The 14,708-nt window shown below is 38.8% G+C and overlaps 1 protein-coding gene across 5 annotated transcripts in view; it reads right to left on the bottom strand.

Moving 5' to 3' along the window:
• Window positions 1-11,711, bottom strand: part of AASDH (aminoadipate-semialdehyde dehydrogenase) — a 44,533-nt gene extending 32,822 nt beyond the window's left edge. Inside the window, exons 1-3 of one of the 5 annotated variants that reach the window (XM_040482980.1) lie at window positions 11,517-11,711; window positions 6,824-7,096; window positions 5,642-5,762 (exon numbers count right to left, since the gene is read on the bottom strand). In XM_040482980.1, coding sequence (XP_040338914.1) covers window positions 5,642-5,762; window positions 6,824-7,053 — 351 coding nt within the window. In that variant the 5' untranslated portion in view covers window positions 7,054-7,096; window positions 11,517-11,711. Of the gene's footprint in view, window positions 1-4,087; window positions 4,126-5,641; window positions 5,763-6,823; window positions 7,097-11,516 lie in introns of those variants that run through there. The other 4 variants (XM_040482961.1, XM_040482970.1, XM_040482998.1 and 1 more) reach the window with 4 other exon arrangements.
• Window positions 11,712-14,708: the final 2,997 nt, after the last annotated feature.

The following is a 14,708-nucleotide window of genomic DNA, read 5'->3' as shown; positions in this document are numbered from 1 at the left end:
ATTAATCTATGACACAAGAGGTGAGAATATGCAATTAGGAAAAGAGTCTCTTCAATAAATGGTGCTGGGAAAACTGGACAGCTACGTGCAAAAGACTGTAACTGGGCCCCTCTCATATACTACACACAAAAATAAACCCACGGTGTATTAAAGACCTAAATGTGAAACCAAAACCATAAAACTCTTAGAAAAAAACAGACCATAATCTCTTTAACATCAGCCTTAAGAACATTTTTCTAAATATGTCTCCTCAAGCAAGGGAAACAAAAGCAAATTATTGGGACTTCAGCAAAATAAAAAGATTTTGCACAGAGAAGTAAGCCATCAATAAAAGGTGAAAGCCATCAATAAAAGGGCAACTTACTAAATGGGAGAAAATACTTCCAAATGATGTATCTGATAAATGGTTAATATCCAAAATATATGAAGAGCTTTTATAATTCAACATCAAAAAATAATAATAATAATAATAAACCAAAACCAAAACAAATAATCCCATTAAAAAAAATAGGCAGATGTGGGAATGCAAGCTGGTGCAGCCACTCTGGAAAACAGTAGGGAGGTTCCTCAAAAACTAAAAATAGAACTACCCTACGACCCAGCAATTGCACTACCAGGCATTTATCCACGGGATACAGGTGTGCCGTTTCAAAGGGACACATGCACCCCCATGTTTATAGCAGCCCTATCAACAATGGCCAAAATATGGAAAGAGCCCAAATGTCCACCGATGGATGAATAAAGAAGATGTGTATATATACACAATGGAGTATTACTCAGCAATCAAAAAGAATGAAATCTTGCCATTTGCAACTACGTGGATGGAACTGGAGGGTATTATGCTAAGTGAAATTAGAGAAAGACAAAAATCGTATGACTTCACTCATGTAAGGACTTTAAGATACAAAACATATGAACATAAGGGAATGGAAACAAAAATAATATAAAAACAGGAGGGGGACAAAACAGAAGAGACTCATAAATATGGAGAACAAACTGAGGGTTACTAGAGGGGTTGTGGGAGGGGGGATGGGCTAAATGGGTAAGGGGCATTAAGGAGTCTACTCCTGAAATCATTGTTGCACTATATGCTAACTAATTTGGATGTAAATTAAAAAAAATTAAAAATAAAATTAAAAAAAAAATAGGCAGAGGACCTGAATAGATATTTTCCAAAGACCACATCTAGATGGCCAACAGGCACATGAAAGACATTCAACATCACTAATCAGGGAAATGCAAATCAAAAATACGAGATACTACCTCACATTTGTCAAAATGAGTAGAATCAAAAAGACAAGAAATAACAAATATTGGTGAGGATGTAAATTGGTGCAGCCACTGTGGTAAACTGGATGGAGGTTCCTCAAAAACTTAAAATTAGAACTACCATATGAGCGGAGCACCTGGGTGGCTCTCAGTCGGTTAAGCATCTGAATCTTGATCTCAGCTCAGATCAATCTCACAGTTCATGAGAACAACCCTGCATCGGGTTCTGTGCTGATAGTGCAGAGACTGCTTGGGATTCTCTTTCTCCTTCTCAAGATAAATAAACATTAAAAAAAAAAAAAAAAAAAAAAAAAAGGATACCATATGATCCAGTAATTCCACTACTGGGCATTTACCCAAAGAAAATGCAAACATAATACAAGAAGATATATGCATTCCTATGTGCATTGCAGGGCTATTTACAGCAGCCAAGATATGGAAGCAACCAAGTGTCCAATAAATAAATGGATAAAGATGCTGTAATGTACACATACACACACATGAATATTATTCAGCCATAAAAAGGAGATCTTGCCATTTGCAACACAGACTTCAAGGGAATTATGCTAAATGAAACAAGAGAGAGAAATATACCATGATTTCATTTATATGTGTAATCTAAAGAACAAAAACAAAAAACATGAACAGACCCATAAATACAGAGAACAAATGTGGTTGCCATAGGGGGAGAAGGGTAGGTGAAAATGGGTGAAAAGGAGATACAGGCTTCCAGTTATGGAATAAGTTATGGGGATAAAAGGTACAGCATAGGGAATATAGTCAATAACATTGTAATACCATTATATGGCAACAGATGGTAGCTACACTTACAATGAAGATTAACATATAAACTTGAACCACTACGTTGTACACTTGAAACTAACATTGGATGCCAACTATACTTCAATTAAAAAAAAGAATTAAACTCATAAAATCTCTCAAGTGACTACAAAGTAATGACCAAATAACATTTGCCTTACTTATTCTGCAGTTCAACAAGTGCTTTTCAAATTCAAAATGTTACATAAGTATTACATTATACAGCTCTTAGTGAATGTGCATAACCTTATACCATAAGAATAAAGGGCTCTAAAAATCTTAAATTCTGTAATCGCAATTATTTTCAATATTCACACATCTGTCTGTAATACTGAAATAATAGGGAATAAAAGGTACAGCATAGGGAATATAGTCAGTGATACCATAATCACACTGTACAGTGAGTTGGTAGCTACACTTGTAGCGACCTTAGCATAATGTATAGAGACGCTCGATCACCATGTTGCACACCTGAAACCAATGTAACATTTTGTATCAACTCTATGCACATTAAAAACAACTTTTAATACTGAAATATAATTAATCAGAACATATTTTACCCAATGTATTTAAATCCTGGCTTTGTTATATAGTGGTTTTGTAAATGGTACCAATTATACTTTGTTGAGCTTTATTGTCATTTAGAAAATGAAGGTAGTATTTAGCTGGAAGCTGAGCATTACATAAATGAGCATAGTTCAAAGTGCCTCACTTTGCAGTGTTTCCTACACCAGGTATTGTTCTAGGTGTTGAGGATATGATCCTAAGTGACAAACTGTTACAAACAAGTTTCCTGTCCTCACAGAGGAAGAGAAGCTGGCTAAAGTGACTGAGGAGATCTGGGAGGAAAACTAGACCAGCCATGGCATCACAAAAGCCTTTAAAATAGTTTCAAAAAAGAGGAAATGTAAAAAATGTACTTGGGACTGACTGAAAAGGGGCACAAGGATTTTGAAATAAGGAAAACATTTATATCATGATTTAAGAGGTGTTTTCATAACTGTTTATATTTGCCAAAACTCATTAAAATGTACACATAAACTAGGTGATTTTTACTCTATGTACATTATACCTCAATAACTCTGATTTCTGAAAGATGTGAAATATTTTTGAAAAAGGTAGGAGAGCTGTTCTAGATGAAAGGATACTAAGGAGGTGTGAGAAAGGGATGTATTATATGATATTTGACTGGATTTTGTACCCCTCCCCCGAAAAAGCTAAAAGGATTTTTTGGAGGCAAATATGGAAATCTGAATATGGACTATATTAAAACATATTGTATCAATGCTAAAAAAGAAAATCATGAGACAATACATTTACAATGGTGTACTGTATTAAAAAAACAAACAAAACAAAACAAAACAAAAAAAAACCATCGCATGTAAGTGGACCTGCGCAGTTCAAACCATGTTGTCCAAAGGTCAACTATACGTTATAAGCAGCTGGAATCAGGTCTTGGGCTTCTTTCACATACTGATGCCCTCCCAAAAAACTTGTCTTTAGTGTATAGTTTCTCAATCTCAACACTCCTGACATTTTGCACCAGATAAATCTTTGTAGGTGATCTTGTGCTTTATAGGATTTTTAGCAGCATCTATGGCCTCTGCCCACTAGATGCCAGGAGCACCACACTGTCAGCATAATAAAAAATAACTGTGGACATTGCCAAATGTCTCCTGGGAGGCAAAATGATCTCCAACTGAGAACTACTATTCTAGTGGATGCTGGGTTCAGTAAGTACATCCTGATTGCTCATGTGTCAAGGAGGAACACTTATACCATCATCAAAGTAATGGAACGGGAAGCAAGGGACTTCCTATGGTGTTTTCTATATGCCCAACTCTTTATATAAGCAGTTATAAAGAACACGCAATACTGACAATTCTCAAATTCAACCACCTCTTTTATAAAACCTTCACCAAGGCTGTCAAGAAAAACGAATGTCACATTCCCATTTTAGCTTTGTTTATTACATCAACAAAGAAATAACCAGGGTCACCTGGGTGGCTCAGTTGGTTAAGTGTCCAACTTTAGCTCAGGTCATAACCTTGCGGTTCATGAGTTCAAGCCCCACAGTGGGCTCTCTGCTATCAGCATGGAGCCTGCTTTGGATCTTCTGTCCCCCTCTTTGCCCCTCTCCAGCTTTCTGGTGTTCTCACAAAAATAAACAAACATTAAAAAAGCAAACAAACAAATAACCAATCTGAGAAAACTTTTGACTACACATTAATGTTTATTTAGAAAATATCCACCAATTATACTTTAGTTGTCTCCTTCTAGAGTCTTTATTCTAATACTCGTGATTCTCTAGGAATTCCTCCATGCATCTCAAGCTTTTGATATTTTTCATTATATATTCAGAGATGCACAGACATATAGATACATAAGTGGAACACATTTAAGTTATCCTCAAATACAAATTGGTTCAGCTAGGAAGTGGGTAAAAACAGGTTAAACTGAATATATGTTCTATAATGTTCTTTTCTCCTCTTTGGTAAAACAATATTTTATGAAGAAATAATGAAACATGGGCTGGATCTTCCTGAACATGTAATAACCAACTCTTGCCCATAAAGCAATGTCTCTTGGCTAGATATTTGGTTGGCAGTCACTTAAAAATTAAAAAATAAATTTAGGAAGAGCCTGACTGGCTCTGTTGGTTAAGCGTCCAACTCTTGATTTCGGCTCAGGTCATGATCTCACTCGATTGTGAGATCAAGCTCCATGTCAACCTCTGTGCTGGCTGCATAGAGCCTGCTTGGGATTCTCTCTCTCCCTCTCTCTGCTCCTCCCCGGCTTGTGTTCTCAAAATAAATGGGCATTTAAAAAAAATAAATAGACTAGACCTCTCTGGAAAACTCTAAGTGCCAATCTCTTTTTCAAAATCTAAGCCTGGTTATAGTTCTTTAATGTTGTTGATCATTACAAATTGCTACAAATATACAAAGATATGGTTTTGGGGCACCTGGGTGGCTCGGTCAGTTGAGCATCCAACTCTTGATTTCGGCTCAGGTCATAATCTCAGTTTGTGAGTTCAAGCCCCATGTTGGGGTCTGCACTGACAGCTCAAGGTCTGCTTGGGATTCTCTCTCTCCCTCCCTCTGTACCTGCTTCCCTCTCCCTCTCAAAAATAAATAAAATTTTAAAAAAGGTTTCCATTATTATAAAATTTTCCTAGAAACAACTTTGGAAAGAGAAAGGAAATTGAAAATAATGCACAGTAATTATATGTCTAGGGCATATAGCCTTCATGCTATAGGGCAGTGTTTCTCAATAGAGTGTAGGAGGTGAATTGTACCTCCAGGAGACATTTGGCCATTTCTGGAGACAATTTTCATTGTCACAACTGGGATGGGGTGGGGTCGAGGCAGTGCTACTGGCATTTAGTGGGTGGAAACCAGGGAGGCTGTTCAAATAACCTATAATGTACAGGATACTCCTCACAACAATTATCCAACCCAAATGTCTACATTTAGGAAACGCAGAAATGTACACACACACCCTTCAATTGAAAGATAAACACACACACAAAAATTTAAATACACACACTTACATTAATTTGCTGTTTTTCAACAAGAATATAACTTAGATTACATTTTTTCATAAAATGAGTTGACAATGCTGGTGGTGCATCTGGATCAATAGGAGCATAAGCAGCAGGGACTTGGAGAATTCTAAATAAAGAGTACAGAATAGCATTTCTTCAGCATAGAAGATCTGTTGAAAATCATCTTTAAGTATTTCTATTTCCCTATGTACTTTACCAACGACTATATCAGAAATGCCAATGTTTTTGTTGACACATTGTTGCTTATAGTTATTTCTATTTTGTTTTTAAGGCAGAATATCCACCATTAAATTTTTATCACTTTAAGATCCAAAATCAGTTAGTTGTTTTTACTAAAAGTACTCTGAGGTAAGGGTGCTGGTCTGGCTCAGTCAGTAGAGCACAAGACTCTAGATACTGGGGTTGTGGGAAATCAAACCCCAAACTGGGTGTAGAGATTACTTAAAAATAAAATCTAAAAAAAGTACTTTCAGGTATACTTTGGGGACAATGGATTTTTGCACACAGTAAATTTTCAATAAAATTTTTTCAATGATTGAATGGAAGCCAAATTTTAACTTTTTTTGCTTTACATTTATACATTAATCTACTAACACACATATTATGGGATGAACATCAACTTTTCTACTTCTTTAATAGCTTTTATTTACTGTAGAACCCTAGTACAGAAATCACTATATAAGGATAATATTCTATAACAACTTAATGATGAACATTTTGCAAATAATAATTAGTGTCCTCAGTCCATAGCTCATTTTTTTATGAACCAACATCCAAAACTTCACTTATTCATTCATTTACTGAATACTTTGAGTACCTAAACTTCAGTCTCAGGAGAAAAAATAGTCGTGTTATTTCTGAAATACTTGTTTGCTTTGATATAACAAATTTATGACCATTTTCTTTTGGTAGACAAATGAAGCCCTTATATTTTGGAGATACTTAAATATTCTATTAATGAAAATTTCTTGTCTCCTAAATAAACTCAGATCAATTAAATGATTAAAAATAATTGTTGGGAAATACGAACTTCTTTAACCTCTCTAAAATTGATCAAGCAACACTATTCTGTATGCTATTGCATTTTTATGTAAGATACAACATTCTATGTATTAAAGAATTATAAATTAGGTTAGAAAACTAAAAATTCAGTATTAAAATAATTACCCTAAAATCCAAGAGGGTAAGTTAATACCAGGATGGCAGTAGAGACCAACTTCCCGAATTCCTTGAAAGTCACAGTGTAATAGTAGAAAATTTGATAATTCTGAAGCAGCATGAACCACAGACTTATAGGTGTAATAAACTGGAGGCTGGTTGTTACACTCATCAAAACATACAGCTATTTTATCTGAATAAATGGAGGCAGCCCGATGTACCAATTCCTGAAGAGTCATTTCACTGGTTTATTGAAGCCTCATTGGTAGCAGAGAACTCCACCTATATACAGAAATATCATGGGGATAGGGAGTTTTAGGGAACATGGCAGGGTGAAAAAGGGAGAGAGAAACTTCAATACAAATCATTCCTCACAAAAACAACTATATCAAAAACATAATTAATCTCTGAATTTAGGAAGTATCTATGTTGAGAACAAGGAGTTGAAAATTAATCTGATACTATCAACCTAACACTAGGTCTGAGCTGGAAGAAAATTTGGGAGAGGAGTGGTATACACAGATGAGATTGAAACAGGTAGAAATGTAGAATTCTCTCTCAACTTACCACAATGTAAAAAATGCATATAAAAAATTAACCAATAAAACCCACTTTAGGGGTGTCTGGGTGGCTCAGTTAAGTGTCCAACTTCGGCTCAGGTCATAATCTCGCGGTTCATGGGTTCAAGCCCCGTGCTGGACTCTGTGCTGACAGATCAGAGCTGGAGCCTGTTTTGGATTCTGTCTCTCGTTCTCTCTCTGCCCTTTCCCCACTAATGCTCAGTCTATCTCAAGAATAAATAAACATTAAGAAAAAAAAAAAAACAATTTAAAGCACTACATGCAAGGGGCGCCTGGGTGGCGCAGTCGGTTAAGCGTCCGACTTCAGCCAGGTCATGATCTCGCGGTCCGTGAGTTCGAGCCCCGCGTCAGGCTCTGGGCTGATGGCTCGGAGCCTGGAGCCTGTTTCCGATTCTGTGTCTCCCTCTCTCTCTGCCCCTCCCCCGTTCATGCTCTGTCTCTCTCTGTCCCAAAAATAAATAAACGTTGAAAAAAAAATTAAAAAAAAAAAAAGCACTACATGCTTAATTTTCTTTTCATTTTTCTTTGGTTTCCATCCCAGATTAAGATAAAGTAGTTAAAATCCTGCAAAATGTCTTTGAAGAGATTAATACAAGTAAACTATACTTTTGGAAACTGAACTTAGGTGAAAGCAAAGTCAACCTTTGGTAGAAAAAAGGAAAATCTATCTAAATCGATCCAATTTTAGTCCACTGTATATAAACTATGATATTATTTAAGACTTCAGAGGTCACATCAAGTCCCTTTTGTAATTGTTGAATAAGCTCTTTATCCTCTAGTTTTGTTTTTTTTAATGTTTATTTTTGAGAGGGAGCAAGGGAACCCACACGCACACACAGATGCACGAGCAGGGGAGGGGCAAAGAAAGAGGGGGACAGAGGATCTAAAGCAGGCTCTGTGCTAACAGCAGAGAGTCTGATGTGGGGTTGAAACTCATGAACTGGAGATCATGGCCTGAGCCAAAGTTGGATGCTTAACTGACTGAGCTATGTAGGCACCCCAGAGTAGAAATAGTAATTCATCAAACCAAACCAAACCAACAAACAAAAAAACCCTTTAGGGATCACTGATTTAAAAGAAACAATTACTAGTATTTCCCTGAAAGGCAAGGTGATTTTTTTCTCTTCTGTGAACTCTTTTCCATATTTCAAAAGCAAATGAGATTTACCCAGTAGCCTATTTTAATTATTCAAGTTTATTTGTTCATATTTATTTGAACTGATTTCATTACTAATTCAAAATAAAATTAACCAGGTTGTCTGAGTGGCTCAATTAGTAAAGCATCTGACTCTTGATTCCAGCTCAGGTCATGATCTCACAGTTTATGGGACTGAGACCCTTGTAGGGCTTTGTACTGACAATGTGGTTGCTTGGGATTCTCTCCCTCTTAAAATAAACTTTAAAGAAATAAAAATAGAGGAGCCTGGGTGGCTCTGTCAATTAAGCATCTGACTACATCTCAGGTTATGATTTCCTGGTTCGTGAGTTTGAGCCCCATGTTGGGCTCTGTGCTGGCAACTCAGAGCCTGGAACCTGCTTCAGATCCTGTGTCTCCCTCTTTCTCTGTCCCTCCCCGACTTGCACTCTGTTATTCTCTCTCCAAAATTAATAAATAAATAAATAAACAAACATAAAATTTTTTAATTAAAAAAAGAAATAAAGGGGCTCTTGGGGGGGCTCAGTCGGTTAGGCGGCCGAATTTAGTTTAGGTCATGATCTTAACACTTGTGGGTTCAAGCACCACGTTGGGCTCTGTGCTGACAGCTCAAAGCCTAGAGCCTGTTTCCGATTCTGTGTCTCCCTCTCTTTGCCCCTCTCTTGCTCACGCTCTCTTTCTATACAAAATAAATGTTTAAAAAAATTTTTTTAATAAAAAAAGAAATAAAAAATAAGGGGTGCCTGGGTGGCTCAGTCGGTTAAGCGTCCGACTTCAGCTCAGGTCATGATCTCTCAGTCTGTGAGTTCAAGCCCTGCATCAGGCTCTGTGCTGACAGCTCAGAGCCTGGAGACTGCTTCGGATTCTGTGTCTCCCTCTCTCTCTGTCCCTCCCCTGCTCATGACTCTGTCTCTCTTTCTCTCAAAAAGTAAATAAACATAAAAAAAATTTTTTTTAAAGAAATAAAAGATAAAATTAACTTTCACCCATGTCATTTAATTGATATGAATTAGAGAACAAAAAAGAGCAAAATGAACCAATAACTATTGAGACCCATAAGGTTTGAAAATGCTATGATTTCTAAATATAAAGTTTAAAAATAGAAGATCTTTGGTATTTACAGTATTTTTAGTAAGCATTTCTACAAATATTTTCTTTTGTAATATACAAGATTAAAATTTTAAGCTCTTCCTCATACACACAAATTATCATTATATAAAGATGACTGTCCATACTATCCATTAATCATGCCAAATGAGTTTATCCCTGACAAGGTATAGTCAGTACAGAAGGATACCTTCTGCTACTCTCTCCCACTGTGAATAACAAATTGCCTATACTATACTAAGGCATTTTCATAAAAATCTTATGTGTATGTGCCAAAAAATTGCATTTTTCTAATGTTTATTTTTTTGAGAGAGAGAGAGAGAGAGAGAGAGAGAGAGAGAGGGAGGGAGGGAGGGAGGGAGGGAGGGAGGAGGAGGGCTAGAGAGAGAAGGAAACACAGAATCTGAAACAGGCTCCAGGTTCTGACCTGACAGCATAGAGCCCGACGCGGGGCTTGAATTCATGAACTGTGAGATCATGACCTGAGCCGAAGTCAGATGCTTAACCACCTGAGCCACCCAGGTGTCCCCAAAATTGCATTTTTTAAAAAATTTTTTTTCAACGTTTTTATTTATTTTTGGGACAGAGAGAGACAGAGCATGAACGGGGGAGGGGCAGAGAGAGAGGGAGACACAGAATCGGAAACAGGCTCCAGGCTCTGAGCCATCAGCCCAGAGCCCGACGCGGGGCTCGAACTCACGGACCCCGAGATCGTGACCTGGCTGAAGTCGGACGCTTAACCGACTGCGCCACCCAGGTGCCCCCAAAATTGCATTTTTTAATGCAAAAGCAATTATAGCACTTAATTTTCCATGAGGACATTCTGATTTTTATACTCCAAAATACTTGACTTCAAAGTTAAGGGGCAAGATTATAAAGGTAACTGAAAATACACTATTTTTATGACAAATTACAAGGCTACCACACCTCTCTATACAATTAATAGGTTTTTCTACTTTTAACTGTGTTTCCCAGGGGTTGCTACACACTTAAGGCAAAATCTACTCTCCAAGGTTTTCATTTTCATTAACTGAATCATAAAATAAATATCCTCTCCAATAAAGAATACTATACTTAAAAAAAAAAAAAAAAAGAGGGGTATCTGGGTGGCTCACTGAGCATCCTAGTTCTGGTTTCGGCTCAGGTCATGATCTCCCGGTTGGGTTGATGAGTCTGAGCACCATACTGAGCTCTGAGCTGACAGCCAGGGTCTTGGGATTCTGTCTCCCTTTCTCTCTGCCCCTCCCCTGCTTGCTCTTTCTCTCAAAGAATAAACATTTTTTTTTAAATAAAAAACAAATACATGAATGAATAAACAAATAAATATAAGAACACTATATACTTTTATACACCCAAACATTTCTGAGCCCTTATAAGAGTGGGGCGGAGGGGGAGAAGCAAGTAAGTTTAGCAGATTCACATGTAATGGAACCATGAAGTTAAAGATATTCCCTACTTCATTTACAGCAGTAGATGCTGCTATTTAGTCTTCAAAGGTCTGAAGACTGTCAACAAACTGTCGTGCTCCAGAGGTCTCTCTCTAGGTTATTAGTTATCTTAAAGACAGTAAATAATCTAGAAACTTCCTCCCTCCCCATCCATGGGCTTCTTAATTTCCATTACACAACTACATTGAATAACAATGTACTTTATAGCTTCCAAACCTAGTAAGGAGGTGGGGCACACTTATTTTCTTCTAAAGAAGGGGCAGAGGGTCCGAGGCTGGGCAACTCAGGAAGAGATCACACAGGTCACTTTAGTCTGCACATCAACCTGCCAGATGCCACTGACTCACATCCGAAGCAAAGCAGTGGCCCTGAAGTTCAACAATCTGTGCACAGGCAGCGCCAGGCCTCACCTTACTTCACTTCTCCCACACAAGTCCCCGCTGGACACCACCTCCTGCGAGACTCACTTAGAAGGCCTGGCCTGAGGGTTGGGGCAGAGGTCTGAGCGCAACCTGACCCTCCAACAAGCCGAATCGGAGACCTCACCACAAACATGTGAAAGAGCAGCCACACCCAAGCCGTAAAGCCTGCTGGCCGCAATGACCGCTGGGATCTAAGAGGCGCAGGCTGTCGCGTAAATCTTCTGCGTCGCTGTTGCAATGACGTCAGCTGGAGCTACCCGGAGCAGGTAGTGTCTCACTGCCCCGCCCCCCCCCGAGAGGGCTGGGCTAACATGGAAGTAGAGCTGGCAGCCTTTTTGCCTAATGCTGTCAGCTCAGGCACCTGTTTTGGTCGCGCTGGGTTTTGGGCAAGATTTTCAAAGACGTTGGAGCTGACCAGTGTGGAGCTATACCAAGAAACTCGGGCAAAGTACTTTAATTCAGAGACGGTGTCTTCTTTTCCACAAAGTGGAGAGAATGATATTGCCTAGGGTTGATGTAAAGGAAGATGAAATAGTTGTGAAGTGCAATAGAAAGTGGACTTAATCCGCCTGGGTGGCTCAAGAGGTTAGGCGTCCGACTTCGGTTTAGGTCATGATCTCACAGCTTGTGAGTTTGAGCCCCTCGTGGGGCTCTGTGCTGACAACACAGAGCCTGGAGCCTGCTTTGGATTCTGTGTCTCCCTCTCTGGCTGCCCCTCCCCTGCTCACACTCTGTCTCTCTCAAAAATAAACAAACGTTAAATTAAAAAGAAAAGAAAAAAAGAAAAGACTGAATCCATTCTATATTGTCTGGAAATCTGCGGTAGCGTTTGGGAAGATTGTGACTCCTGCAACGAAGCCTGCAAAGGAGGTCCCTGTCATAATTAGGCTGAGACAGACATAGCTGGAAGAGACAGGTTTTAAACGATGACTAAAAAAATTTTTCACTAATAGGAGCAATAAATAAAACAGGTCTGAGTGGGAGAGAGTGACCAAAGCTACACGCCTAAATAATAATTGGTTTCCAAGTTATCGTTGGAGACATAAATTATTACAAATGTCAAAGGCAAGAATGCTATTTTTAAGCTACTCTGCAATAGCTGAGTTTGTTGTTGTTGTTTTGGGGTGTGTGTGTGCTGAAGGACTGAGAAAACAGCCCAGCATGGACAACCATACATGAAAAATCATGGGACACCCTGTGTCCTTAAGGGTCACTGGTAAGAAACTAGCAGTAATCCAAGCAAGGGATAGCTCCGCCTGCTCATTGATACTTTCACCCAGACGTACCACAGGCTACTCAAACTTTCATCTTTTTTTTTTTTTTTTTAGGAGGAAGGGGGTATTCCCAAACTTGTTTCTGTATTTGAGAATGACACCATCATCCACCCAGCCAGTAAAGAAATCTAGACACCCCCCCCCTCCATACCCAATTAGACCCTAGGTCTCCAGTCCCTAATCTCAAAGTCTAGCTGCTGTGGTGATGTTAAACAGATTACAGATTCCTGGACCTCTATTCCCAGAGGTTCTGAATTAGTTTTCTACAGAGGGACCTACAATCTCCATTTAAAAATTGTTCTTATCTTCATTTCCACTACTGCTACCTTAGTTCAGGCCTTCTTGGTCAGCTTTTCCCTAAAGCTTTTCCAGTCTTGCTTGGCTCCAACTCTGAATTGCTGCTAGAGTGATGTCGGTTTTATTCATTATCATCTTTCAACTCTGATATTAATGATCGCTTTTTTTGTTTTTCCCCCTGTAGGATATGCTTTTTTCTTCTTTAGTTGACTTCAGACACTATCTTTCATGTTAGAGGCTTCCTGGGGTGTCTGGTAATTGTGACTTATCTGCACATATTTAAAAGTGGGACATTTAAAAGCAATTGGAAACAGAGTCTGTGGGACAAGTTCGTTGAAAATCAAGTTGAGAGAAGGGCTGTGGTGTATGTGGGGGTGGAGGGATGTGTCTCAGAATGGAGTATAAATTTTTTTACTTAATTGTTTCAGGTGCCTGGTATCCTCTAACACAAAAATAGTTTTACTCTTTCATGAATAAAAGACTTCAGAATTAAGCTGCAGGGGTGATGAGTAGTGGCATAAGGATATAACTCATTCCTAAATGACCTTCCAATCCTTTTAGTTACCCTTGTCAGCCCTTTTTCCAGAAGCCAACTTCTCAGGTTTTTAAGGGGTTCTGTGATATAAATAGGATTGTTTATTACCTTTGTTCTCTGATTTAGAATTTAGCTTTTTCCAGGGGCTCCTGGGTGGTTCCGTTGGTTACATGTCCAATCTTGATTTTGGCTCAGGTCATGATCTCACAGTTTATGGGATAGAGCCCCATGTAGGGCTCCATGCTGACAGCTCGGAGCCTGTTTGGGATGCTTTCTCCACCCCAACCCACATGCACTCTCTCTCTCAAAATATATATAAATTCAACTTTTCCAAATCAGCTGAACCATTTGCTTTTGATTCCAGAATTTTATCTTTTCCTCTAATCCTTAAGAGTTTAGGATTCTTAAATCCCTTTAATATCATTTTCAAAGGGGCGTAAGAGGAAGCAAATGCAGAAGGCGGTGTTCAAGAAACCATTTTTAGCTGGTAATCTAGAGTGACCATTCTAAAATATAAACCAGATTAACCATAACATTCTCCTGCTTAAGACCCCCTTCAGTGGTCCCTCATTGCCTGCAGGACAGTCAGACTCTTTACCAAGGTAAACAAGATGGTTCTCTTCCTAGCCCTGTCAGTGGGCCACTGCTCCCCCCACCCCCTTCCTCATACCTGGTCCTGTAAGCTCCAGCTATGATGAGACCCTAGTAAATCTTCTGAATATACCAAGCCCTTATCAAATTTCCACACCTGTGTTTTGGCTAGGTCTCAGGGTGAAATACCCTTTCCTCTCCCTGTGCCTGTTTGATGCACATTTACCCCTCTTAAGAAAACACAGCTTAAACATCGCCTTCTTGATGCCTTTCTTCAAGCCTTGTATTGGAATTTACCTATCCTCCCCCACCATCCCATGAAACCAGCATACTGTTGGGAGGAACACTCTGCCATGGGCCTGAATGTCCTTGCAAATTCTTGCTGGGCATGCCAAAAATACAAGGTATTGATTGCTTTTTATCCAGGTCATTTTTCAGGGTTGTTTGGGGTGACGGATCTTCAGAGCTGAGGTAATGCTTTCC

This window comes from Herpailurus yagouaroundi, unplaced genomic scaffold, assembly GCF_014898765.1.
Source record: "Herpailurus yagouaroundi ecotype Mexico unplaced genomic scaffold, PumYag 28, whole genome shotgun sequence".
Classification (NCBI taxonomy): Eukaryota; Metazoa; Chordata; class Mammalia; order Carnivora; family Felidae; genus Herpailurus; species Herpailurus yagouaroundi.
The sequence above is the reverse complement of the archived record's forward strand: the minus strand, read 5'-3'. Positions and strand labels throughout refer to the sequence as shown.